This window comes from Macaca thibetana, chromosome 11 (assembly GCF_024542745.1).
Source record: "Macaca thibetana thibetana isolate TM-01 chromosome 11, ASM2454274v1, whole genome shotgun sequence".
Lineage (NCBI taxonomy): Eukaryota > Metazoa > Chordata > Mammalia > Primates > Cercopithecidae > Macaca > Macaca thibetana.
The window spans coordinates 113,232,077-113,258,211 of NC_065588.1; the positions used below are offsets into that span (position 1 = coordinate 113,232,077).

At 45.6% G+C, this 26,135-nt stretch overlaps 2 protein-coding genes across 5 annotated transcripts in view; one reads left to right on the forward strand and one right to left on the reverse strand.

Moving 5' to 3' along the window:
* FBXW8 (F-box and WD repeat domain containing 8) overlaps positions 1 to 26,038 on the forward strand; it is a 114,002-nt gene extending 87,964 nt beyond the window's left edge. For 2 of the 3 annotated variants that reach the window (XM_050747992.1, XM_050747993.1), the window contains exons 8-11: positions 5,686 to 5,813; positions 19,156 to 19,329; positions 22,341 to 22,451; positions 22,972 to 26,038. In XM_050747992.1, the coding sequence (XP_050603949.1) occupies positions 5,686 to 5,813; positions 19,156 to 19,329; positions 22,341 to 22,451; positions 22,972 to 23,116 (558 nt within the window). In that variant the 3' untranslated portion in view covers positions 23,117 to 26,038. Of the gene's footprint in view, positions 1 to 5,685; positions 5,814 to 19,155; positions 19,330 to 22,340; positions 22,452 to 22,572; positions 22,820 to 22,971 lie in introns of all 3 variants that reach the window. The other variant, XR_007717645.1, reaches the window with a different exon arrangement.
* The window catches only part of SPRING1 (SREBF pathway regulator in golgi 1), a 465,726-nt gene that overhangs the window by 287,759 nt on the left and 151,832 nt on the right, over positions 1 to 26,135 (reverse strand). The window lies entirely within an intron of this gene.

A 26,135-nucleotide genomic window follows, 5' to 3' on the forward strand; every position in this document is an offset into this window, starting at 1 on the left:
CCCTGAACTGAACCTGAGGCAGAGAAGTTTCTGGGTAAGCTATCTGCACCAATAGATATTTTCCCCCTCTTGCTTGCTTTTTACTGAATGTATGTAGCCCTGCAGGGACCCGACTGTAGGTTCTACTCCATGCTGGGCAGACTCTTGGTCTCCTGTTTCCCCAGCTCTCCAGGCTCCTGACACTGGAGGGGGAGCCCAAACTAGCCCCTGGCTTGAATGCTCTCTTACCTTCCTGGGTTTCGTGCTCTCTTCATTTTGGGCTCCTGTGGATTTCTCTGATTGCTTATTAAACAGAATGTCTGAAGGACTGTTTGATGTTAGGCTGAGTCTTATCCAGCATGGTCACTGTAAATGGCAGGGTTTTCCAGACATTCTTGTCTGCCATGTTGTCAGAGGTGGGACTGTCAGACTGGAATCAGTTGGGGCACTCTGGCATCTGGATAGTATGAAGAGATCTCTGTGGAACCATCTTCTGTTTTGGGTAGGATGGAGCAGTTCCTTTTACATACCAGCAGCAAGATCCAGGAGTGGAGGAAGGTGTTACGCACTAAAAGCAACATCTGAGTATCTTTGGGGTCTGAGGCTATGGGAAGCTCTGGATTTGCCTGGCATTGTGTACCAGTCAGTGAGCCTCCAAACACAAACGCAGGCACTTAGTGAGATGCGGGAATGTGTAACTGACACTATACCTGGGATGTGCTGCCCTTTAATAATTGCCACATGAGTGAATGAATGATAGGACATCTCTGCCCCCAGGAACCTTAGAGTTGAAGCCTAGGAGAGTGTTACAGTGTTTGGTGTGATGCGGTGTGGTGCTTGGTAATAGTGCTGCAGAGCCTCCCCGACCTGCTGGAGTCACTGCCTCCTCCCCTCCAGTATCTGAGAACCACAGATCTAGGGAAGAGCCGGAAGAAGATAAGACACAGGTCAGGGTGGCCTTGTCAAAACACCATGTGACACGTGCAGACAGCAAGGACTCTCAGCACTGACCAGGGGAGCGGGCACTGTGTGCCGAGGACATCACGGAGAAGCGAGCACAAAGGCAGCGGGAGTGGACAGAAAAGGAGAGAGCAGGCGGTTTAACTGCCTCACTGCCCAGCATCTGGCTTCTGATCACGACTTCCCCGTTCAGAAGAGCCACATATGTGAGGTAGTGATGGAGATAGGTTACTAGGGATCAGAAAGTGTGTAGATGGTGTCATCTCCAGGAAGTGTAGTCGCATCTTCCTCTCTTGCCTCTTCTCTTAGACTCTGCTCAGCCCAGCACAGCACCTCCTAACCTTTGGCTCTCTTTGCCACTTCCCTTTTTTAAATGGCGGCCAACAAATCATCTTCAATTGAAAAAGCTTTTAAAATGCTGTCGTCTTGTAAGGAGGCCTTCCGACTCCTCCTGAGTTCTCTGGACAGACGGTGCTGGGCTTCTGGGGAGCTGAGCCAGCTGCTGGGGTGGTTGTTGTTGGTTTAATGCCTGTAGCAGGTATTTGAGTATGAAGACTCAGTATTTCGATAAAATTAAAACACAGCGCTCCTTTCCTCATTCATCAGTATAGGACCAAAATTCTGGGAGGGTAAGGCTCTATAATCTCTTCACAGTGATTTCAGTATGCAAATGGTTCATGATTAATTATGAGGGTGATAGCCCCCAATTTAGGAAAAGCTTGCAGTGTTAATCCATTTTTTACTGGGTGAAGGAAGAAGCTGGTCTGCCTTGAACTCACCGCCCCCCCCCACCCCCCACAGGGACAAGAGCCATCTCTCAGCTCTTTCCTTCACAGTGCCTGGAAAGCCAGTCCAGGCCACACCTGGATGCTGTGGGGCCTGCCTGCCCACGGCGGTGGCTGATGCCTTCCCATTGTTGGGCCTGTGGCTGGTGTCTCCTTCCTGACTCTGGACCGCTACCCCTGCTGCTTAAGACACCAGCTGCCAGGACATGGCTAGAAGACGGTCGGTGAGTCTCCTCAGAGAGGCAGCCCCATCTATGGAGGAGCAGGACAGCTGGCGGTCAGGCCCCAGCTGGGGAAGAGGCGGGCTCTGGCAGCTGGCAGCAGGCTGGGACTTCCGCATGCCACCCAGCGCCCCTGCACGTTCATTCCAGGGCCTAGAAGATGATTGATAAATATCTGTTGGCCGGCTCTTGAATGAATTACAGCATTATTTATTTTATCTAAAAATTAGAAACAATCCACATGGAATTGTGTATCCACAGAGAAATTCTACACAACCATGAAAAAGTACAAGATCTATCTATAGGTACTGCCACGTAGGGAAAAGGAGTTGTGAAGTAATCCCATTTAGGAAAAAAATGTGTATACACACAGAGACAGATGTGCAGAAGAAAAGTCTAGAAGTATATATATCAAACTGTTAAAAGTGGTGATTTCTGAGAGATGAATATACAGAGGGCTACCACTTTCCTTATAGAATTCTGTTATGTTAGAATTTGTTGTAAGATGTATCATATTTGAAATCAGAAAAAGATTTTTAGAAATAGATTTCAGATACATCAGAATCACTGACAAAATTGCAAGTTAAGATTCTAAGACTAGGATTTATGGAAATACTTTAAGGTCTCTAATTTAAAAAAACAGATGAATAGAGAACTTTCTGCTAAGGTTATTTTTAAAGATAGTGCTTGCTTTTCCCCCATTGCCTTCTAGGTCTACCTGGAAGCCAAAGAGGAGGAAAAATTCTCTGTGTCATGCATTTCCTATAGTACCATTGTAAAGCACACAACCAGCCTCAACATGGTTTAGCTGTTGTAGCTAATTCTTACAGAAACATCTAATGCCTGCAAAAATTTGCTCTGTAATCACTGTTCAAGTTCTTCTCTAATATACACCTGGTACTTAAAAGGAACCATCCTCAACATCATCTTTGGCAGCCACATTAGTGCAGAATATTTTCTCTGGGATTTGAGCTGGGGTAGGTTTTTCCAGCATATCTGTACACCTCTGAGAATGAGTCAAGTGGCCATGGGTTGAGACTCACCCAACTAGGGCAATAAAGAGAAAAATTAGTCTAATGCATGGTCTTAACAAGAGGGAGAGTGTGAGCATGAATAATTAATCTCACTAGTCTATGGCAATCAGATAAAATGAAGTCCCATTTGCTCAACCTTATTAAAAGAGAGAGAGTACGTGGGAGGGAGGGAGAAATGGTAAAGGTCGTTAAGGGACTTGTAACATGGAAAGAACTGCCTTTGAGATGGGTAATGTGTTTTCTAATCTCTGTGGTCTTTAACTAAACGTCATGGTAAAGGTACTCTTCAGATAGTTCTGATTCGTTGAATTATTAAACATTTTAGAAAATACTGGACTCTGGACTAACTTAGATGTCTTTATGATGAATTTGCAGAGAGTCTTTTTGGAAAGGGATTACATCTCACTATATCACTAAGAAATAATTTATCCACTTGTCAAAAAAGAACAACTGGAAGACATAAAGACACATGAACCTACTCAGTATCAGATTTCAGTTCTTAGATTTACCATCAACATTTTACTGACTTAAAGGCCTTACCTTCCTGCTACAGAAGTTGAAGTATTTTAAAAACAAGAGAATATTGAGTGCAAATTTTTGAACACTCTTAATGATAAGTAGATGCAGAATACTACTTTTATAATAGAATGTGAGGTTGCTCTTTATATTTTCTCCCTCTAGGTGCTGATTTTATATAATTTTTAGGTTATTCCCTGAAGATAAGAGATTTGGTTATTTCTGTATACTTACTTGGAAGAATAATCTTACTCTTGATATTTTTAAATTGTTGAAATTTTCTGCGTCAGAAATTTTTCTTTTCAACTGCAATTGTTCTCTGTAGTCTTTATGGATTAAGAGGGCATTTTAAATTTTGAATTTGTCCTTTTTCCTTCTAGATGCTGTTAGCAATAGTTAATATTATAGTGTTGTTTTGACCGTTAGAAACTTCCAAAGATTCACTTGTTAGAAATGTGTGTTGACAGGATTGATTATTTTCAAGGTAGAGAATATTTAATTTATTATTAACTTCTCAATACTAAAGTAAAAATCTGTATCCTGGTAAGTGATAAATGTATAGGTTGACAGGAAGAAATGTACATCATTTCCATGTGTGTGCTGAAAGGATAAATCTTTCTACAAAATATTACTATTAAAACCTTTGGCTGGGGCCAAGTGTGGTGGCTTATGCCTATGATCTCAGCATTTTGGGAGGCTGAGGTGGGAGGATCACTTGAGGTCAGAAGATCGAGACCAGTCTGGCCAACATGGTGAAACCCCGTCTCTACTAAAAATACAAAAATTAGCCAGGCGTGGTGGCGGGCGCCTGTAATCCCAGCTACTCAGGAGGCTGAGGCAAAAGAATCACTTGAACCCAGGAGGCAGAGGTTGCAGTGAGCCAAGATCGTGCCACTGCACTCCAGCCTGGGTGATAGAGTGAGACTCAGTCTCAAAAACAAAAGCAAAAAAAGACCAAAAACTTTTGGCTGGGTGCAGTGGCTGATGCCTATAATCCCAGCACTTTGGGAGGCCAAGGCAGGAGGATCGCTTGAGCTCAAAAGTTTGAGACCAGGCTGGGCAACATAGTGAGACCCCTTCTCTACTTAAAAAATTTTAAAAAAAAGAAAGAAAGATATCAGCAGGCTGTGGTGGCACACACCCATAGCTCCAGCTACTCGGGAGGCTGAGTGGGAGAATTGCCTGAGCTCAGGAATTTGAGGCTACAGTGAGCTATGATGTTGCCACTGCACTCCAGCCTGGATGACAGAGCAAGACCCTGTCCCCCCACCCCCTCAAAAAAACCAAAAACTTTTGAGTTCATTAATTTAGAAATATCAACATGATCACTAGGATAGAAAGTACGCTCAGAACTTGGTGTGTTTGCGTGTGTGTTAATGAGGAGCCTTCTGAATGTGAATCTGGGGCAAGGACTGTGTCCTCAGCACCTACAACAGTGACTGACACATAGCAAGCACTTAATGTTCTTTGAATTAAGTTGAATTGAATTAATACTTTTAAAGCAAAAAACATAAATTTCCCCCCGCTAGAGAGAAGACACGAGGTGTTCTAATACAACAATGCATCGTCTGGAAATCAGGGGTACCTTCTTATTACTTTCATACCCTGTGGAACAGAGCATCCTAAAACTAGCAAGCAGAGAGTGAAGAGAGGTGTTTGGAAGTGAGTTTGTGTTTTGGTTTGTAGTTCAGTCCGAAGGAAGCATCCATTGGCTAACTATACAAGCTTCATCTTCCTGGTCCTTGTACTATTCCTTCTTTTCCCGCCTGTGTTGTAAATTCAGATGAGAACTCATGCTGGCTCATCTGCAAGCTTCCTGATGCCTTGCGAGCTTTCCCATTCATTCCAAATCAGAAGCAGTCAGTGGCCCCATCGTTTCCAGACAGCTTTCTCTTTGTTAAGAAATTAGAATACCTGATTTCCCCGCATTTTCCTTGTGGCCTGAGTGTACCTTGGCCTGAGAAATTCACGGGATTTCCTTCTCTCTCCCTTTGCATTTCTTTTTGGCACTCTAATAGCCATGTCCCTATACTATCAGTAACCTGAAAAAGATCAGGAAATTAAGTGGCAGAACATCTTCACGGGAGCTGAGTGGTAAGGATCATGCCTTCCACGATGGTGAAATGAAAGTGTTTGATGTTGGCCTGGTGTATGGAATTGTGGGCCCACACATTTCTCTTCCTCTCTCAGATCCTGGTATATAGCCTGGAAGCAGGACGCCGCCTCTTGAAGCTGGGTAATGTTCTCCGTGACTTCACATGTGTCAACCTCAGCGACAGCCCTCCCAACCTCATGGTCAGTGGCAACATGGACGGGAGGTACGTGAATTGGAAGGGCATTGCCTTGCAGCCCCACGGCTTCGGCCAAGGCCTGGCCACCCGGCCCCCACTGCGCTGCTCACACTGCCCGGTTCTCATTCAACAGCTCTGCCCACCTGAGTTCAGCCCCGATCCCATAAACACTCTAGACTCGGAGAACAAAGTCCTGTATTAGGTAGTAGTTGGATGTCGCTGTGTCTCTGCTTCATTTCTGAAGCACCATGGGAAAGTTTTCTTTTAAGCCATTTGGTGGACGCAGTTGGTAGAAGGTCCAGGGAGACCACTTGGAATATCTTTTGTCCCCCTGCTGCAGAATTTGTTTGGCACTTAAAAGCTCACTTTCTAATATTAAAAACAATAACCTAAGGGATGAATCATGTTCAACAAAATAGGGTTTCCTGCCAAATGATGTCAAGAGTGTATTTCAGAACCTGGTGGTGTCCCTCTGGCGATGGAGGGAAAGGGAGACTTCATGTGAACAGATTCCAGTTTCTATTTAGCTGATTAGCAGCCTTCTCTTTAACGCACTGGCTTAGGGAGTCAGCTTTTCCCGGTACAGGGGCCTGTGCCAGCCGCGGGCACCCCAGGAACCATCAGCAAGAAAGGATTAAAGTGTTTGAAAAGACCCTCTGAGTCCAAATTTTAGGTTTCTCCCCCCTTCCTCTCTCCTTGTTTTTTCTTTTCCTTTTCTTTCCTTTTTTTTTTTTTTTTTTTTTTTTGGCCGGTTATCTGCTGTGTCTGATCCAGTGCCCTGAAGAGAGGTAGCATGGCTGAGGGCCAGGGGCGGCTGGTGCCCCCTCCCCTGGGCCCGGCCCCGGGCTGCAGGTGGCGGGCTGCTCGGAGGCGGGTGTCAGATCGTGAGGCGGGTACTCCTCTGTGCCAGATCCCAGGCCTCTGTCCCGCCAGTGCAGCAGCTTGCAAAAATAGTTATTCTGTCAAACAATATTTTCAACTCCCGACTTTCACCCCTAGATACCCGCCCCCAACTTAGAGCAAGGAGATGATGTGAGTATGCTTTATTGGGGAGGAAAATAATCATTTTTCTTCAAGGCCTCCGAAAATGCCCGATGTTCTGGTGCTTGAGAACTGAACTCCTCAGTGTGTCTGGGCACGCACTGGGCTAGCTCTCTTTAGAAACTAGGCTTGATAAGTGGCCCCACATGTGGCATGGCAAAAGAATCAAGTCAGTTTGTAGTTCTAATCCTGCATTTTAGTTTCCAGGTTGAGCTATGCAGAGGCTCCAAGCACCCCTCCCAGGATCTCCATACACGGGCCTGGCAGCTACTTGTTTTTGAGGAGAGGCGATGTGGAGGGCTCTTTGGGATGGTGGATGATGCTCAGAGTGTGCTTGCAGTGTGAACATTTGTATCTTCAGCCACAGCTTAGGCTCACCGGAAACCAGAAGGGTGTTGCAGAGAAGAAACCTCTGCTTTCTGCATAATTTCAAAAATATTAAGAAAAAAATTCTACAAAGTTCCAAAAAGCAAAACTTGAATTTGCAGCAAGCCAGGTACTATGTTGAATCATAATGAAGCTATGTGTAGGCATCGTATTAGGTATTATTAGTAATCTAGAGATGGTTTTTATGGGAGGGTGTGTGTAGGTTATATGCAAATACCACACCACTTTATATGTAAAGGGGGACTTGAGCATCTGTGGATTTTGGAATTGCAGGGGGTCTTGGAACCAATCCCCTGTGGATACTGAGGGATGACTGTACACACTCAGGAGAGCTGACTTTTCCTCTGGAGCAGGCTGCTTGTTACGTACGCACAGCCAGAGAGGCATTCCGTGCATAGTGTCGGAGGGCTCTCTGGTCAGTTTGCAGTCCAAATTTGACTGTGTTAAGTCCATTTTATTAGTAAGCCAATGTTACGTTTTTTAAAAAATGCTCTGTCTCTGTGGATGAAAAGAACAGACTAGTGACTTAGAGTTGGAGGTGGGGCATCCAAATTGGCATTTAACCAGTGTGAGTCCTAGAGCAGTGCCAGCTGTGTGCCCACTGCTGGTACATTAGCGGCCAGCCATCATATGTGAGAATACTCCCTGAGTCAGGTTGCTGGGTCAGCAGCTTAGAATTTAGGGGTTTAAAATCTGTTGTTTTAATAAAAATTGCACATCTAGGAAAAAGGAATGAGGAAGCTAGACTAAGTGTGGTAGAGGGAAATCTTGCTTTTTTCCCCCAGAGGCTTAATAGCTATGAATAAGATCTTATTAGAGATGCCGGCCCAGGCTTGTATAGCTTATGTTTTACGTTAAAAGTGGGAGTAAGGGGTCAAATATTATGAAGAGAACTATGTCCTTGGCTGTCACTTACTGACTGATGCAATTTTTTACAAACCCTAGAACCTTCCTATTTTATTTTAAAAACTTAATTCCCACTGCATTCTCTTAGTGCTTTATAAATAACTTGGGAATGAGATGGACTCTAAAGGTACATAAAACTGCCCCAGATTAAGACAAAAATATATTTTCATTAAAGTAAGGAATCAGTTTTAAGTCGTTTGCAAACATGGGTGGGATTTTGCAAGGAGTTTTATTTTGGGGGTGTGGGGGGACAGTGGACTTAAATTAAAAATGAAAAAGTATCTGTCCTATCACTCAAGAAAAGCCAGACACTTGAGGTCAGGAGTTCAAGGCCAGCCTGGCCAGATGGTGAAACCCCATCTCTACTAAAATACAAAAATTAGCCACACATCGTGGCTCATGCCTGTAGTCTCAGCTACTTGGGAGGCTGAGGCAGGAGAATCGCTTGAACCCAGGAGGCAGAGGTTGTAGTGAGCCAAGATCACACCACTGCACTCCAGCCTGGGCGACAGAGTGAGACTCCATCTCAAAAGATAAAGAAAAACTAAAAAATAAACAGAGTCTGATGAAGAGCAAGAGAAAGATTGGGGTGGAAACTGAGTTAATGTTAGAGTATGCTTTTCCCTTGCTGGGAGGGAAGGCTTGTAAAGATGGGAGCAGAGAGAAAAGTGAGATTGTGCGTAAGAGTTTTATCAGTGTAGATCAGTGAGTTTTTCTGAATGCATATTTTGTCTCTTCTTGCTAACACTAAAAAGAAAGAGCAATGAGTAATGGTACAGGGGGAGTGATGCACATTGGCATTAGGACTGGCTGCTCGTGTCCATTCCACTTACCACACACTCTCTGGTGTTTGGCGGGTGCTAGCACAGTATATTTTCTATTTATTCTAAGATATATGTTTAAAAAAAAAACATTTTCACATCTATGAAATCAGAATGGACTTTTACAATAGCATCATAAAATGGCAGCATTTTTAAAAGTTACACAAAGTAATGATGCTTCTTGGAATCAGTGGCGTTTTCAATGAAATGAAAGTATATATTCACTGAAGGCAACAATGAATTAATAGCTTAGGAATTCACATTTATGAGAAACTTGAATGAGTCACTTAAGGAAAAGTCTGCAGGAAGTAATCACTTGATTTTTTTTTTTTTAGTTTAAACCCTGTCTGGGGTTTATTAAACATTTAGAATCTGAATATTTATGTCTTTCACTAAATTTGGAGTTTCCTGCCATTACTTCCTCAAATAGTTTTTCTGAATAATCCCTTTCTCCTCGCCTTCTGATAACCTCAATAATGTAAATATTAAACCTTGTGAAATTTTCCAACAGGACACCAAAGCTGTGTTCATGTTCTTTCCCAAATCTTTCTTTCTGTTCTTCAGATTGCATCATCTCTGTTGCTCTAACTTCAGGTTTATGGACTCTTTCCTGTGTCATCTCCATTCTGCTGTTGAGCCTATCCAGTGAATTTTTTATTTCAGATTTCATCTTTTCTTGGTTAAAAATTTCTGTTCATTTCTTTTTATACATATAGTTTCTGTGTCTCTGCTGAGGTGGTCACTGTCAGTGTTCCCATGCGCTTTACCTTTACTTTGTGGAATATAGCTACAAGTTCTTTAAAGTCGTTGAGGGTTCCCAGACTGGCTTATCTTAGGGTTTACATCTGTTAATTGTCTTTTCCCTTAAGAAAGGGTCACATTTTCCTGTTTGGCTTTTGGTTTGGGCTATGTCAAGTAATTTTGTATTCTGGACATTGTGGATGTCGTGTTGTATACACTCTGGATCCTGTTATGTAATCCTCTAACGAATGATTTTTGCTTTGTTTTGCTTTTAAACAGGCAGTCACCCTGCTTAGGTTCAGACGGCAAGTTCTGTTTTACCCTCTGTGGGTGGTGACTCCAGTGTCAGTTCGCTTTCCAAAGCTGTTCAGTTTCTATGCTGTTTTTGGTCTGCGCATGTGCCACTTGGGTTAGTCTGAGGCTTGGCAGTGGTTCACTCTTAGTTGAGCTCTTAAAGCCGTTGCCGTCCTGCTTTGAATCTGTCCCACATAGCCCAGGGATGAGCCTGGGACTTATGTGGGTTTAGACACAGTATTATGTGATCCCTTTCTTGAGGTTTCTCCTCTCTTAATCCTTACACTTTCCAGCCTTCAGGGATTCCTTTCTCTTATAGTTCTTTGGTCAGAAAGATAGGGTTTCTGTCAGAGTTCTACCTGCCTGAATCGCCGCCACCATGCAGCATGTGACTGGGGACTGTCCTTGTGGCACAGCCACAAGAAAGAGGAAATAACCCCACAATAACCCTCACCCCTATTCTTTGGGGACTGCAGGGGCCCCTTTTGTTACTCTGGTCAGAAAGATGGAGTTTCTATTGGAGTTTTAGCTTCCTGCACCACCACACAGTTCTGCATGTTGGAGTCCATACTCAGGGCAAGGCTGCAGGAGGAAAAAGGGAAAAAAAGGGGAAACTCCTCCCCTATACAGCCACTTCCATGGGTTTGAGTCTCTCTGCAATCCGTCGGCTTGCGTTGACTCCCCAGAGTCCTCAGGTGTTTGTTTTTGTGTTTTGTCCATAGGTTTTGCTGGCAGTCGACAGGAGAGGGGCAGCAGTGGGCTTACTCCGTCCTGGCCAGAGTCAGAACGTCCTGCTTTCTTTTCAGTGACTGAAGTCAGCACTGTAGTTGGCAGTCAAGGGCTGTGTTAAATGAGGACCCTTCCTATTCTGTAGCTCGGTCTTCTTATCTGTGATCTGTTCATTTTCACCAGTGCAACTGGGGATCCAGCAGGGAGAAGCTGATCCGTGCTGTGCTATGGAGAACCAAGAGTTGGTGCTAAGGGCAAATGTCAGGCTGTAATTGGGTTACTAAGTCACTGAGCCAGCACATTCCAGTGTTTTCCCCCATGGTCTCAAGTTTATTTTTTAGCAGCTGTATTGAGATTTAATTTACATGCCACATAATTCACCAATTTAAATAGTACAATTTAGTGTTTTGAGTAGGTCCACAAGGTTGTGCAGGTATCACTACAGTCCATTTTAGAACATTTTCACCCCAAAGAGAAACCCCATATCCATTAGCAGTCACTCACCCTTTCCCTTATCCCCTCCAGCTTTAAGCAACCACTCATCTACTTACTTTCTCTGTAGATTTGCCTGAACATCTCCTATAAATGAAATGATGTAATCTATGACCTTTTATGACTGGGCTTATTCCACCTAGTATGTGTTTAAGATAAACCCAAGTTGTAGCATGTATCGGTATGTCATTCCTTTTTCTGGCCAGGTAATACTCCCTTGTGCAGATGTACTACATTTTCTTTATATCAGTTAGTGGACATTTGGGCTGCTTCCACCTTTCGACTATTATAATGCTACTGTTATCATTTATGTGTAAGTTTGTGGATGCATATTTTCAGTTCGGTTGGGGAAATACACTGGGAGTGGAATTGCTGGCTTATGTGGTACTTCTATGTTAAACCATTTGAGGAATTGCCAGACTCTTCTATAGTGGCTGTACCATTTTACGTTCCCACCAGCACTGGATGAGGGTTCCAGTTTCTCAGCCCCCTCACCAACACTTGCTACTGTCTCAAATTCTAGATTTGCATTTCTCTGACAGCCCGTGGTGATGAATATCCTTTCACGTGCTTATTGCTTGTGTGTATATCTTCTCTGGAGAGATGTCTATCCAAATCCTCAGCCCATTTTTTAATGGGGCTGTCTTTTTATTATTGAGTTATTAGAGTTTTTTTTTTTATATAGCCCAGGTACAAATCTCTCATCAGATATGTGATTTGCAAAATATTTTCTCCCATTCTGTGGGTTGTCTTTTCACTTTCTAGATTGTATTCTTTGAAGCACACAAGTTTTCAATTTTGATGAAGCTCCATTTGTCTGTTTTTTTTTTTCTTTTGCATTTGTGCTATCGATGTCATAGCTAAGAAACCATTTCCTAACCCATGCTCACAAAGATTAACTCCTAAGTTTTCTTCAAAGGGTTTTATAGTTTTGGCTCTTACACTGAGGTCTCTGATCCATTTGGCGTTAATTTTTGTATATGGTGTGAGGTAGAGACCTAAACTTCATTCTTTTGCATGTGGATATCCAGCTATCCTGGCACCATCTATTGAAATGACAATTCTCTCCCCCATTCAATTGTCTTGGCACCACTGTTGAAAATGAATGGACTGTAACTTTGAGGGTTTATTCCGGACTCTCAGTTCTATTCCATTGATCTGTATGTCTTGTGTTCTGGCACTACCACACTATGCAGCTTTTTGATTATAATACCTCACCCTTTTTAAAATAATACAACAGTAAACTTACAAATGTCAGGCATGTTGAACGGTGTCACTGCATATGAAAGTAACAATATGTATATAGGAAATACTCATGACTTAGTCAATAACTAAACGTTTTAGTATTTCCAACTTGGGACCATGTGCCCTTTTCTTGGCATTATATACATTATCATCTTTGTCCACTGGGTGGACTTGTTATGGATCTCAGAATTTTGCACCAGCACCACCTAATGCTGGTCCAGAAAGGTTCAGTGACCAGTCTGAAAGACTTGTTAGTCTTGGCCACATAGAATTGTATGTTCTCTATTCAGAGAACTCTAAACTTCAGAGATACAGCCTTAAAATACAGAGAGCGCTAAGCTTAGCCTAGCTGGATTAAACTGGCAGTTCTACCTGAAAATACATGTATGTTTCTAGTTGCTGTTTAAAATGACTCTTTCACTAAGGCCATCGTCAGTGCTTTGTAGATAAAGCTATTGATTTTGGCATATAAGGTTATATTTAAAATCCTCTTTAATATTTAATAGCCCAGGTTCAGTGAGACCAAACAGAATCATGTATTGATTTCTTTAAAACAATACTATTTTTTAAATTAATTTGGTCATTAAAAAAAGCCTACATTGTAATACCTTATTGCTTGTTCCCTTTATTTTCTGGGTAGAAATATAGCTGAAGGTCAGGTCCTCCTTAATGAAACTGCCGAGCCACACACTGAATAGGCTTCAGCTTGCCATCAGCTACAGTGTGCCTCATTATCATATGGGAGTATTTAATCCAAGCCAATAGGAAGCACGCCCTGAGTTGTGACCCCCCAATTACAGAATCTCGGCGCTTGCTTCTTGCCCTGACAAATATAAAGTTGTGTGCTGTGCTCGTGCTACTGCTGCCTGCTGTTAGAGAGAGTGATTGGGGCGTAAATGTTGCATTTGCTCCATCTGCAAGTGTTATAATAAGTTATTCAAAGCTCTTAACACAGGACCAACCAGAGCGTGCCTCCCTCTCGGTTCCAGCACGTTTTCCTGCCCATCAGATGGATGCTCCTCTGTTGGAGTCTTTGGAAGGTTCTGGTGTCTTTTGTTTTAATTGGTGGGCTACTGCCGACTCCTATGGCGTGATTTTCATTAGAGCGGGGCTGGAGAGAGGGAGTGTTGGAACCGTCCTCCAAGCCCAACCATGAATATTAAACATAATACAATTACAGCTTTCAGACCAATTATTTTTTCTTTCAACGGGCAAAGTTGATGAAATACTCGCTAGATGGGGATTCACAATATCTACCATTGGCTCCTCTTTGTCCCTGGAATCGGTTGTCTTGGCATATTCTGGTGCCCATTTGCTGTGCTACCTGTTTCCCAGCGTCGAGTATTTGGTTTGAGCACTGAGCTGACGACGGGCTTTGCCAAGGCATACGGCATTCAGGCCGGTGCTGCGCGCTGTCAGATATCCGAGGCAGATACCTGTTCCTTCACGTGAATCTGAATGGCTTGGGTGGACTTAGCACACTGTGCTGCTTCTGTCGACGAGAAGCCAGAGTGGTGCTTCTTTAAGGAGATGTCAGAAAAATGTTTTTTCTTTTTCCCAAGGGGGAGAAGTTCAAGGCTGGTTTGGCCTATTTTTTTTTTTTCTTAGTGATATAAAATACGCTGAGGCTGTATCTTTTGGTTTATTTGTTTATTTTGCTTGGAGCCATCCATGCTGGTATCTAAATACAATAGGAAAACAGATGGCAAACTTTGAACTTCTGGACCAAATTTGTGTTTGCCTTTGTCTTCTTAACAGCCAAACTGTAAATTATGGAGTATAAATATTCAACAGAGGAGCTCTTTATGGAAATCACCATAGCAGAATAGACTCTGATTAACCAAATATGCACTGAAAAGTACTTGGTAAACATTTCCGCTCCCCCTTTCCCCAATCCTTTTCAAGTTCCCATTATGGCCTAAAGTCAGAGTTCTCTTTACAGCATTTATACTTTTTCTCTTCCCTGCGCACACAGCCCGAGTTCTCTTACCTACGCATGCCTAAGGATAGGTGTCTGTAAATGTGACAGAGGGAGACCTTTGTTTTCAAAGTCGTCTTCAGGCTCTCTCTGCATCTTTCTGCTCCCAGATCCCTGACTGGCAAGTCAGGGACTGAACAGCATCTGTAGCAACGGACCTCTCTATTCACTTGCGTTGCCTTGTCAGTTACACGGCCTAGCAGGAAGAAGAGTGTCTCCTCTGTGTTCTAAAACGACGTATTATTCCATCCTGTTTTATTTCACCTTATCTAAGAAATAGATGAAAGTATTATTTTTAAAATTATGAAACAGAACATATGTATGGGAGCGTATATAAGGGATGTGTCCAGTTTCAAGAATAACCAAGAATGCCCGCGCATCCACCTCTCAGCTCAAGAAAGAGTGTGACCGTTGAAGGCCTCCCGGTCATGAATGAATTCTTGTTTTTTAAACATGGCAGCATCCAGAAGAAAACACAAAAGCCTCCTTTATTGCCCTCTTTCTTCTCCAAGGTAATTGTTGTTAATGTTTCAAATATGTGCTTTCAGAATTTGATCTTCAGAATTGTTTGGTTTTATTTAAACAGGAAGTATGCACATTGAAAATGGGCTCAAAAGCAGAGTAACCTAGAGGGCGAAGCGCACCCTCTTCCCAACAGCCTTGTCAGCCTCCCTCATTGTGATCGCTTGAATGCTGAGCGTTCTCCGGGCCGTCCGCACCCACGCAGCCTAAACGCATGCCCCCCAGCACATGCCTGCACGCACGGCTGCCAGTCGGCCTGTGTAGTTCTGTCCCGGGTCCCACTGTATGGATGTAGCATAGTTGCTTTAGCTAGCACTCAGTTGATGAGCTAGTTAATCGTGTCACCTACATCCAGTCATTCTAGTTCATCACAGCGAAAAGGTGTCTAATTTTTCCTGTCAGTCTAATTATCTTTCCTTAATAGGTAATGTCTTTTTCTCTCAGGCTGCTTTTAGGACCTCTTTGTCTTTGTGTTCTCCCATTTTTCTAATTATACTCTTAGGTATGTCTTTTGTATTTGATCGTGTGCATGAGTCGGCATGCGTGTCTTTCATCAGTTCCGGGAAACACCAGCTGGTAACTGTCCTTCCGGAACTTGGGGCGTATGCTGCACCACCCCTTCTGTCCCTCATGTCTCTTATCACAGTTTTCATATTCATCTCTTTGTGCTCCATTCTTGGTAATTTCTTCAGATTTTTCTTCTAATTCACCCATTCTCTGATCTGCTTCCAGCCTATCTCCCAAATTTAATTTCAGAGACTATACTTTCATGCTTTTGTATTGAAAGCAGGAGTCTCCATACTCTGTGCTCCCTGCCTTGGGTGGCCCTTCAATGTGTTTGATGAAACCACGGAGCTGAGCCTGGCGCTTGCCAGCAGGCTCCCCCACCACCCAGGCAACTGAAGTTGCAGCTCACCTTCTCCTATCTGGTTTTCAGCTCAGGTCCTGGGGAAGTCACTACGTGAGCTCAGCAGTACCCTTAAAAGGATTTTATCCAGCATTTTTAAGCGTTTTGCAGTGGAACCGTCAACATGTTGTCTGAAACAGAAGCCTCTTTTGCAACTAAGGTCAGTGCTTTGGTGACTGGCCTTGCGTGTATGTGGACGCTTGTGTAGCTACCTCCTTGAAGTGGAATTGCCAGCTCAGAAGTGAGGTGCATGTGGTGTTTGGTTGGATATTGCCAAGTCACTCCCCAAAGGAGGATTTGTGCTCGCCTCAGCTGTCTAGGAGTACCTACCTGTCCACGTCTCCCTGCCACACAGTGCCTCGTAGGGCGTTACCACACTTCACCTTTGCTGGGGAGATCGTTGACAAAGTGGCATTGCATTGTAGTTTTACTGTGTAATTTATCTTATTACCAGTAAACTTAAACATCTTACACATGTTGAAAAGCCATTAGTATTTTTCTGTGAATTGCTTTTTCTTTTCTCTCGATTTAATAATGGGTTGTCAGTCTTTACTGATTTGAAGGCATTTATTATAAGACATTAGCCCTTTTTGTTGCAAACATTTTCCTCAGTTTATCATTAGACTGACTTTCTGATTTTTCCCTGCCCCCACAGGAAAAAGTTAAACCGTTTTTTCACCTTCTGTACTTTGTTTCGAAAGGCCATCCTCCTTTGAATATTTTTATAGTTTAATTATGTTTAACTCTTTGCACCCTCTATAATTTGTATAATATATGTGGTAGAGCTCTAAGCTGAGAAAACTACTATAGAGTATTTTGCCTCTAACTGTTGTTACAAATGGGACATTTTCTTTGATTCTATTTTTTAAACTAGATTTTAGCATATAAATTTATCTTTGACTCTGTGTTACTGAATTCTCTGGGACTGTCCCTTCTCACTAATGAGAAGTCTACCCACTTCTTTCCAATTGTTTTACTTTTCGTTTTTTCCTTTTGTCTAATTGTGTCTAGTTTTTAAAAAGCGATGTGAAATAATGGTGGTGGCAGTGCCTCACTGCCACATCTGGGATGGGTGTGACGTTTCATCCCATTTCTTTCGGCCTCCGTGGACATGACCAGGTGGTTTTTTTGTTGATTCCCTTGTCTGTGGCATCTTGCTGTGGAGTCTCTTCTTGATATTTCAGTCGGATATGTAGTTTTCTTCGATCGTGCTCTCAGCTTTAGGCTTTGGTAATAGAGTGCTGGCTTCATGGAGAATTTGGGAGCTTTCCTCCTTTTCCTAGGCTGTGGAACAGTTAACTTAGCCCTGGAGGCAGCTGGTCCTTACAGGTCTGGCCAAAGTGACTTGTTTTTTTTTTTTTTTTTTTTTTTTGTAGGGACTGTTGCCCCTTGCTGGCTTCCTCAGGCTGCTATTTGTTATTTTATCTACTTGGATTTTCTGTCTCCTGGGGATTCGTTTTGATAATTCTTATTTTCCCAGAAAGAAATAGATTATTTCTGAATAGATTATAGTGACTGAAGAAACAATTAAAAACCAAAAAAACAAAAACAGGCTGGGTGCAGAGGCACATGCCTGTAATCCCGGCACTTTAGGAGGCTGAGTGGGTGGATCCCTTGAGCCCAGGAGTTCGAGACCAGCCTGAGCAACATGGCAAAACCATCTCTACTGAAAATAAAAAAAATTAGCCTGGTGTGGTGGCACGTGCTTGTAGTCCCAGCTACTCGGGAGGCTGAGGTGAGAGGATCGCCTGAGCCCAGGAAGTTGAGGCTGCAGTGCCACTACACTCCAGCCTGGGCGACGGGAGTGAGACCCTGTCTTTAAAAAACTAATAAAAAACAAAACCTAGAAAAAGAAATGTGATCCATGGAGTTTTGTTTTTCCAGGTCTGACCAAACACTGAGTAAATCGCCCCTTCACTGTTAAAAGTGTTCTCAGCAAATGCTTTTGCCTTGAAATCTGCCTTTTCTAGTATTAAAATTGTAACATTTTTTCTTCCTCATTTGCAGATGTGTTTTTCACGCATAGCATGTATTTTTACTTTGTGATCCATTGGCAGCTCTTCTTGTTAATAGGAAGGTTTGTCCTGTGTGCCGCCATGGATCCAGCAGACACATCAGGTCCCACTTAAGCCATCTGTCTTCTTGTTCTGGTATTTTGCTATGCCACTTTCTTTCAGAGTATCCACAGGTAGTTCACTTTGAGTCCTTTTCTGTTAAAGAAAAAAAAAGTCTATTATGCCTTCAAACTTGGGAGCTAAGCTAGGTAGAGAATTGTTGGTTCAAAATAATTTTCCCTCAGAACTTGGAAAATCGACGTTGTGTGTGTGCATGTTCACATAACTAGAGTCTAGGGCATGAGACGTGTTTCAGAGAATCCTGTCTCTCCACAGCTTTTGGGCCAGACATGCGTTTTTAATCATATATCCTTGTCTTTGTCCTGTTCCTTGCTAGATGCTGGGGTCTTTTCAGGGCAGGGACTGTCTTTTCCTTTTCAACTTGCATCATAGGGTCTCTTAAGCTCATCTTTACATTTATTAAATGTAATCAATTTGATTTACTTTTAGCCTTTGTGGCTTATTGTAGAAACTAAGTATGGTGGTGGTTGTAGTGGATACGAGATTTCTGTCCCATTATCTAACTTATCCTCGTGAAAAATTCAACATACATAAAAAGCAGTTTTTAAAGAGGTTCTGAAAGAAATGTGGATTATTATAAGGCAAGTAATTATTTCAGTCAGTGACTGCCCAGGGTACACACACCTTTATCCCCGCTCTGCTGTGCGTATCAAGTATAAAGGCTTTTCCTTTCTCACTTCCAACAAGACAGCGATGAACTTACAAAGTCAAGTGAAATACCCAAAAAGTGTTCTTTTCCTAACCGGGTGAGGATCTGGGGTGTCTGGCTTTGTAGCTCTTGCTACCTTAACAGGTTATTTTACCAACAGCAAAATTACCGTTCTGGGCAATACACCTACTGCTGGGACAGGCTTCTCAGGCCAACCTGCGCGTGCAGTCACGCAGGTGGCTTTTCCCTGTTAGGCAGGTAACGTGGGCAGCCACTGTCCTTGGCCTGCGTCTTTCTTGCTCCGTGTGCTTGTAAACCATTCAGATGCGATGGTGTGGGTCCTCCCTGACAGTCTACTAATGAGGAGATAAAAGGTTGATGTCCTTATTATTGATGTTTGCAGCTGAGGAGTTTTTCATAGCAGTGTCGCGCATAGACCAGCACAGTGAAGGGGGAGTTTGTTCATTTCAAGCTTTGACTCTAACCCCATTTCCCTTCTCTGCTCTTCTTGGGCCTGTCCAGGGTGAGGATCCATGACCTCCGCAGCGGTAACATCGCCCTGTCGCTCTCTGCCCACCAGCTTGGGGTCTCTGCCGTGCAGATGGACGACTGGAAGATCGTCAGCGGAGGCGAGGAAGGCCTGGTGTCCGTGTGGGATTATCGGACGAACCAAAAGCTGTGGGAGGTGTATTCTGGGTAAGGTGCATTCCAGACACTCTTGGGAGTTTCTAGTAGCAACAGGGAAGGCAGCATTAATCAGCCTGCACCAGGAATGGTGCTAAATGCCCCCTACCCCCCAGCTTCGCCATGTGAATCCTCACTGTGACCCTAGGAGCCAGCTGCTGTACCAGCACCGCTCTGCAGAGGAGGAAACAGGCTTGGAAATGGCGCTGGTCACTGGGGATGCAGTTCCTGTCTCTGACATCATTCAGATCGCCACAATTCGAATATTAGTCAGGCCCAGCTTTCTCTAAGAATGAAACTACTTTTTTGCAAGTGCTATTCTGATTATTTTAGGATTTCTCCATCTTAATAAACAGAAAAGGGAACTCGAAAACATAGGAAACTTGCTGGGCTAGGCCAGGATGTGACACCCCACCTGCCCACAGGTGGAAGGCAGGGCTGGCCCGGCCGCTGTCCTCCACTCGAGTCTGTCATGTGTAACCATGGTACTGCCTGCTGCTTAGACTGTCCTCGTGCCATTTACATAGAAGAGCACTTAAGACTGAAGGGGTTCATAGAGGCTCCAGTGAAGGAGGAATTTGTCGTTTGCACCTCTAACACCATGATTGGAGATATGCACTACCCTCAGCACAGGCTGTTGGCGTCACAGATGTGGGTAGGTTTATGCCATTGGTGCCTAACTGGTTAAGACATTTCCAGTGAGCCTGCTCCTGACCTTCAGAGCAGCAGCCCAGCCCGGGGCAGGCTTGTCAGAGCTGACTTGAGGCCACCGCCACCACCTCTACCTTGCCCTGCAGGCCTCGAACTGGAGACCCTGCCTTGGAGACAGGTGGGGATAAAGGCAGCGGGCCCTCTCCCTCGCTGCCCCTCAGCACCGCTGGGAAGAGACATCCGGCCAGGCCTGCTGGCTCACCTGTAATCCCAGCCACTCAGGACACTGAGGAGCTCTCAAGGCCAGGGGTTTGAGACTGGCCTGGGCAACGCAGGGAGACCCTGCCTCTTTCAAAATCCTCCAGGCATGGTGGCGTGCACCTCTAGTCCCAGTGACTCCGGAGGCTGACCGGGGAGGATTGCTCCATGGAGCCCAGGGGTTTGAGGCTGCAGGGACTGTGCCACTGTACTCCAGCCTGGGTGACAGAATGAAACCCCATCTCTACAAAAACAAGATGATTCTGGGCCAGTGGCCTGTGAGCATGACAACATAGAAGAGCAGAAACAGGGCCAGGCCCTCGCAGTGAACTCAGATTTCTTCCCCACTTACTGCAAATCCAGGTAAACCGGCCTCTGAGAACCTGACCTGAGCAGCGACCTGCTCTTTATGCAAGGCCAGCAGTTTGCCAGGCGTCTCCGAGAGGCGGCAGGCTTACCCGCAGAATGGGCCTCTTCCTTGGAGGGCGGTGTTGGCCAACACGGGCTGGCAGATTTTATCACACAGAGCCCTGGGTACTGCCTAGGCCCGCCCCCTCGCTGTGGCTGTCCCTGTCGCCTGGGCCCTTTTTCTGACTTCCATGCTGATGCACTGAATTGCCACCAGGTGGTGCCAAATGGCAACTAAAACTGCACCGAAATTCCCGGAAGCATTTGCCTTTGAGGAAAAGTCAGCATTTGTTTTAAAGCGTTGCTGGATCAGCCATCCAGGTCCTCAGGGATAGCTGCCGGCCCCACACTCTAGCAGGTCTCATTTTTCTCTCTACAAAGCTGCACCCCCCGTACAGGCCACTGAGATGAAGCCTAGGTAAGGAAGGCCTTCCCCAGAGGTGTGGCCCTGTCCCAGCACTGCCTTTGTCCCTGTGTGACCCAGGCTTGTCTCCCATGCGGTGAAAACAGTTTTTCACCAGCACAAGGCTGACAGACACACGGTCTCCTGCCCAGAACTCACTGACTTACTCAAGGCCTCACCTGCAGTGCCTGCTGCCAGGCCTCAGTCTCTTCAGCCCAGGTCCTCGCCTGCCTGACAGGGTGCCGTCAGTCTGCCATGCTGCAGGCCTCCACCAAGCCTGCCCTCCCTCTGCGGGTCTTTCTCATCCTCCAGGCCCCATTCAAATCCACTACCACGTTCCTGCTGTGGGTGTCCCCACCCCGGGGAGGTAGGGACTGCTCCCTAGCTTCCCTCACTCCCAAGAACCCTCTGCTTTAGTCAAGGAGAACAGCCCCAGCCATCCTGGGAGCAGGCCTGGCCCAGCCCACACAGGCCTCGTCCCCTCCTGTGCACCCCTCCCAACAGACCCTTTCAGCCCTCCTCCCCTTCTGCTCCTCCTCCCAGCACTGAATTCTGCATCACGCAGTCTTTGTAGCTGGTAAATTCGCTCGTGCTACAGAAGCATTAGTCATGTTTTCTGGGACTGCATGTTACCTTCTTCACTAGCTAGGGCCCTCCCTGGGTCAGGCATCCACCTGGATGAGACATCTTTTTAATTCAGTGTCTCCTAGCTCAGTGCCGTGACCACAGCAGGTACTGCACAAAAGTTTCAGAAAAAACGCAAACCTCTGTTCAACAGACTTGGAGCCATTTTGTTCCCAGATTTCCCAAACGTGCTTTCACCACCCAGGGGACGTGTGTCACTGCAGCCCTGTGAGCCGGATCGGGGGCGCCTTCCTGGATCAGCAGTGAACGTGCCCCCAGTGCTCACAGATGATGGACAGCCTGGCTGGGAGAGCTCAAGGGACTTGCCCAGGGAGGCAGCGGTGGACCAGTCTCTGTTGCACGTGGTTGATTCATCTCCAGTAGGGAGTGTCCTTTATGTCTGGAATGTACCAGGTGGTTGGGGCAGATGCCAGCATGCGTACGGGGCATGCAGACCTGTTTACAAAGTCATGCCCAAAGCACGGCCTGCTCACCTGAGCTTGGGAGCTGGGGTGAGACTCTGCTTCCGTGGGGGCCTGTTCCCCCTGAAAGAGAAGCTTCGCTTTATGGGTTCTAGAATCCCCTGCAGCTCTGAACTCCCAGGTCTGTGGCAGCAAGTGCAGGCTGTGCGCAGGCCCAGTGGATGCCCCCTTACGAGCTCTCTCCCGCTGCCTTCCAGACACCCCGTGCAGCACATCTCATTCAGCAGCCACAGCCTCATCACGGCCAACGTGCCCTACCAGACGGTGATGCGAAACGTCGACCTGGACAGCTTCACTACTCACAGGAGGTTGGTGGTGGGGCTGGGCGAGTCAGAGACCATCTTAGTTTGATTGATGTATAGAACCCCCGCCCCCACGACACATTGCACCCTATGAGCTATACCCTCAGGCAGGGCCCTGCCTTTCTAGGAATTGGGAACGTAAACATCGATGCTGACCTGTACTGAGCGCCTAGCATCTGATGCACGACAGCCCCGTGGGGCGAGTCCACGCTGCCGGCTGTGCAGAGAGGGAGGGCAGGCCGTATGCTGAGGGGTCTGCTGTGGTTAGAATCCTGTCACAGGGGCAAGGCCCATCCTCTTGAGTCCTTGCCCTGTGACACTCACTGCACCCATCCGACTTGTGCACCCCCACATTGACCGCTAAGCCTGGGACTGTGAGTATCTGATGCTGTGTGCCCGGAGGACACCTTTGTGAAGATGAACCTCTGTCTGGTCTCAGGAGAATGCCTCCTGCAAAGACAGAAGCAGCCGGGGTGAAGGCCAGCGAGGCCGCCCTGACCTGTCACCATCTTTCTGCTCTTTCTAGACACCGGGGGCTGATCCGTGCCTACGAGTTTGCAGTGGACCAGCTGGCCTTCCAGAGCCCTCTCCCTGTCTGCCGTTCATCCTGTGACGCCATGGCCACTCACTACTATGACCTCGCACTGGCCTTTCCCTATAACCACGTTTAGGGACGTGCCTCAGGAGCAAGGAGAAAAATGGGAAGAACCAGTTTTATCCACATTAAAACTCCAGGCGGCTCTGCACGGGTGGTAAATGTTTAGGGGAAGAAGGCGGCCCAGGGTGCTGTGCCTGACGGCATGTGTCTCCCTGACCCCTGCACTTCCCCGGCGCCTGGGGCAACCTGGTGTATGCTGGGGCTCAAGTCGCACATGCTGCCAACACAAACGTAGCCTCCTTCCCCACCCAGCCGGCCACTCTGGCCTCAGCTCCCTCAGGACACCTCAGGGATCTCGCTGTGAGGTCCCATATGGTCCCTGCTCAACCAGCTTCTCTGTGTTCGCCTTCCCAGCTCCAGCCCTGCAGGCCGTCTTTCCAGTCTCCAGTCCCTTCCCTCTTTTCCTCCGAGGGCCTTTGGATGTGCTTGTCCCTGGCCTCCAAGGCAATAACCTCCATGTCCTTTTCCCTGTATTTACTTAGGGTGCTCTTCTGTGACACTTGCCACCACCACCTTCCAGTAGCAAGCTGGTAGAGCAGTACTTTTTCTTCACAGCTTTTACCATGGTTTATAATTATATACTTACACAGTTTAGTCATTAATGACTATTTTGCTTACTGTTGTGTCTATGATGTGTGTTACAAAGCAAATCTTTTCTAAATATTCATTGACTAAACAGCCATCAAGATGAACAGGACAGGAGATAACTGTTCAGTGTGATACAGAGCTGCCATTTCCAAAGTATTCTGGAAGCAAGCCATTGCCTTACTCTTGATTTTCAACAGTTCTAAACGCAACAGCATCCACCTAATATACCTTCAGAATATCAAAGCAAAAACTGATAGAACTACAAAGAGCAATAAAATCCATTCTCATAGCAGGCAAATCAGTGAGAAAAACGTAAAGATCTGGAAGATTTACTTAATATCGCTAACAAGCTGGATCCAATAGATATGTATAGAATTTCAGATACACATAGAACATGACAAAAAACCACCCTGTACGAAGGCCACAAAGAACAGCTCAGATACACAAAGATTCGCACCATACAGGCCAAATTATAGAACCCCTCCAACCCCCGAGACACTGCACCCTGTGGGCCGTACCCTCGGGCACTGCACCCTGCTTTTCTAGGAATTGACCCCCGTACAGAATAGTGAGAAATCAACAAAAAGCAAAATAAGACAATTCCAGACACTCCCGAATTCACTTGGATTTAAAGAAGTTAATAAAAACAAACTATAAACTCTCTAGACTGGGTTGACAGTAAAAGCACTGAATACAAAACCCAGGGGATGAGGCTGGGAGGGGCTGGCACCTCAGCTCAGAAAAGGTAGCCGCAATCCCAAAGCAAGCAGAAGGCAGGGGTTAAATCAGGATAAAATCAGACATTAACGGAATAGAAAACCAATAGTTATTATAAAGTCAAAAGCAGGGGTTTTTTGTTTTTTGTTTTTTTTAGGTGGAGTCTCGCTCTGTCACCTAGGCTGGAGAGCAATGGCCTGATCTCGGCTCACTGCAACCTCTGCCTCCTGGGTTCAAGTGATTCTCCTGCCATCACACCTGGCTAATTTGTGTATTTTTTAGTAGAGACAGGGTTTTGCCATGTTGGCCAGGCTGGTCTCAAACTTCTGACCTCAAATAATCCGCCTGCCTCAGCCTCCCAAAGTGCTTGGATTACAGGTGTGAGTCACTGCACCCGGCTCAAAAGCAGTTTTTGACAAAAAAATAAAAAGACAAAATATACAACTCTTGATAAAACAAAAAGGTACAAGGAGCCATGAGGAAGAGAAAAGGTACCTGAGGATGCGGAAGTACCTGCCACGTGGGAACCGTCTATCCACACTCATTCCAGAGAAAACCCGAGTCCTCTCAGTTGCACATGCGTATATATCAGCGGGAAATGCTGGCCATGACTCCAAAGCCTGGAACCTTCACGTCTTGAAGGTTCTGGAAGGTTTTTCAGATTGCTTAAGGTATGCAGCTACTCCACATTCATCTCCAACTACACAGGGGAACGGAGCAGACAGAGCTGCGGCTGGGAAGCGTGGCCTCCCGTCCAGAGTGCTTTCCTTCGGACCCGCCTTCCTGCGGCAGATGGACCGGAGGGTGTCCTGCTTCCTTTCAGCCAGCTGGCTTCCTAAGTGGAGACGGCCTGTAGGCAGCACATGCAGGGTTTTGTTTACCTGCATTGTCGTCATGGGGTGGTCAGACTGCTTGCTGGTGACCTGGCTTTAGAAGGTTCTCATCAAGCCCCGCCCTTTCTCTCTCATAGTCATCTGGACCACGGGGGAAAATATTTTTCTTTTCAAAAAGCAGCCCCTTCTAAGTCTGCATTCCCAGTTCATTTTGCGGGGGCATTCTCCCTTCCTAGTTTGCAGCAATTAAAGGTAACTGAGTGTAAAGTCATTAGACCCAGAATTACAGCAGCCAGCAGCTGGTCCAGTATAAAAATCTCACAAGTGTAGACCCTCCCACCGCAAAGCCTGTTTGTAACATACCTGCCACTCATGAAAGTTGCCTGGGTTTTGTAAAGGAAAATGTATTGGATCCAAGCTGTTACCTTCAAGCACACCAACTTCAGGCAGCGTTTTCTGCTGCAAACCTGAACACCCTGGAATCAATCACACTGACGGGAAGGAGAAATGCTCCTTTATAAGCCAACATTTATCCAAATTAAGCCCCCTTACCTTTACCCAGACCCCTGTTTCACAAGTTCTGAGGTTTCAGCCGATTGGTCCTCTACTTTCCTCCTGAGTCCCTCCCAGAGATGCCTCCATCCCCGGCTCCCCACAGGTGGAGACACTCAAGCATGCTGCCGGGGGAGCTGGACGGTGAAACGCGGAAGATCTCATGTCGCGTCTCAAAACACGGTCGGACTTGCTTTCTGCTTTATGATGTCCGTAGTTCTTCTAATATTAAATGCTTTGAATTTATTTATTGGTCAAGTTATTTTAACTTGGGCAAGGCATACAGTGATAATCCCCTGGTATGCCACGGTTCCAGCTCTCTTTCCACCCCCTTGAAATCTG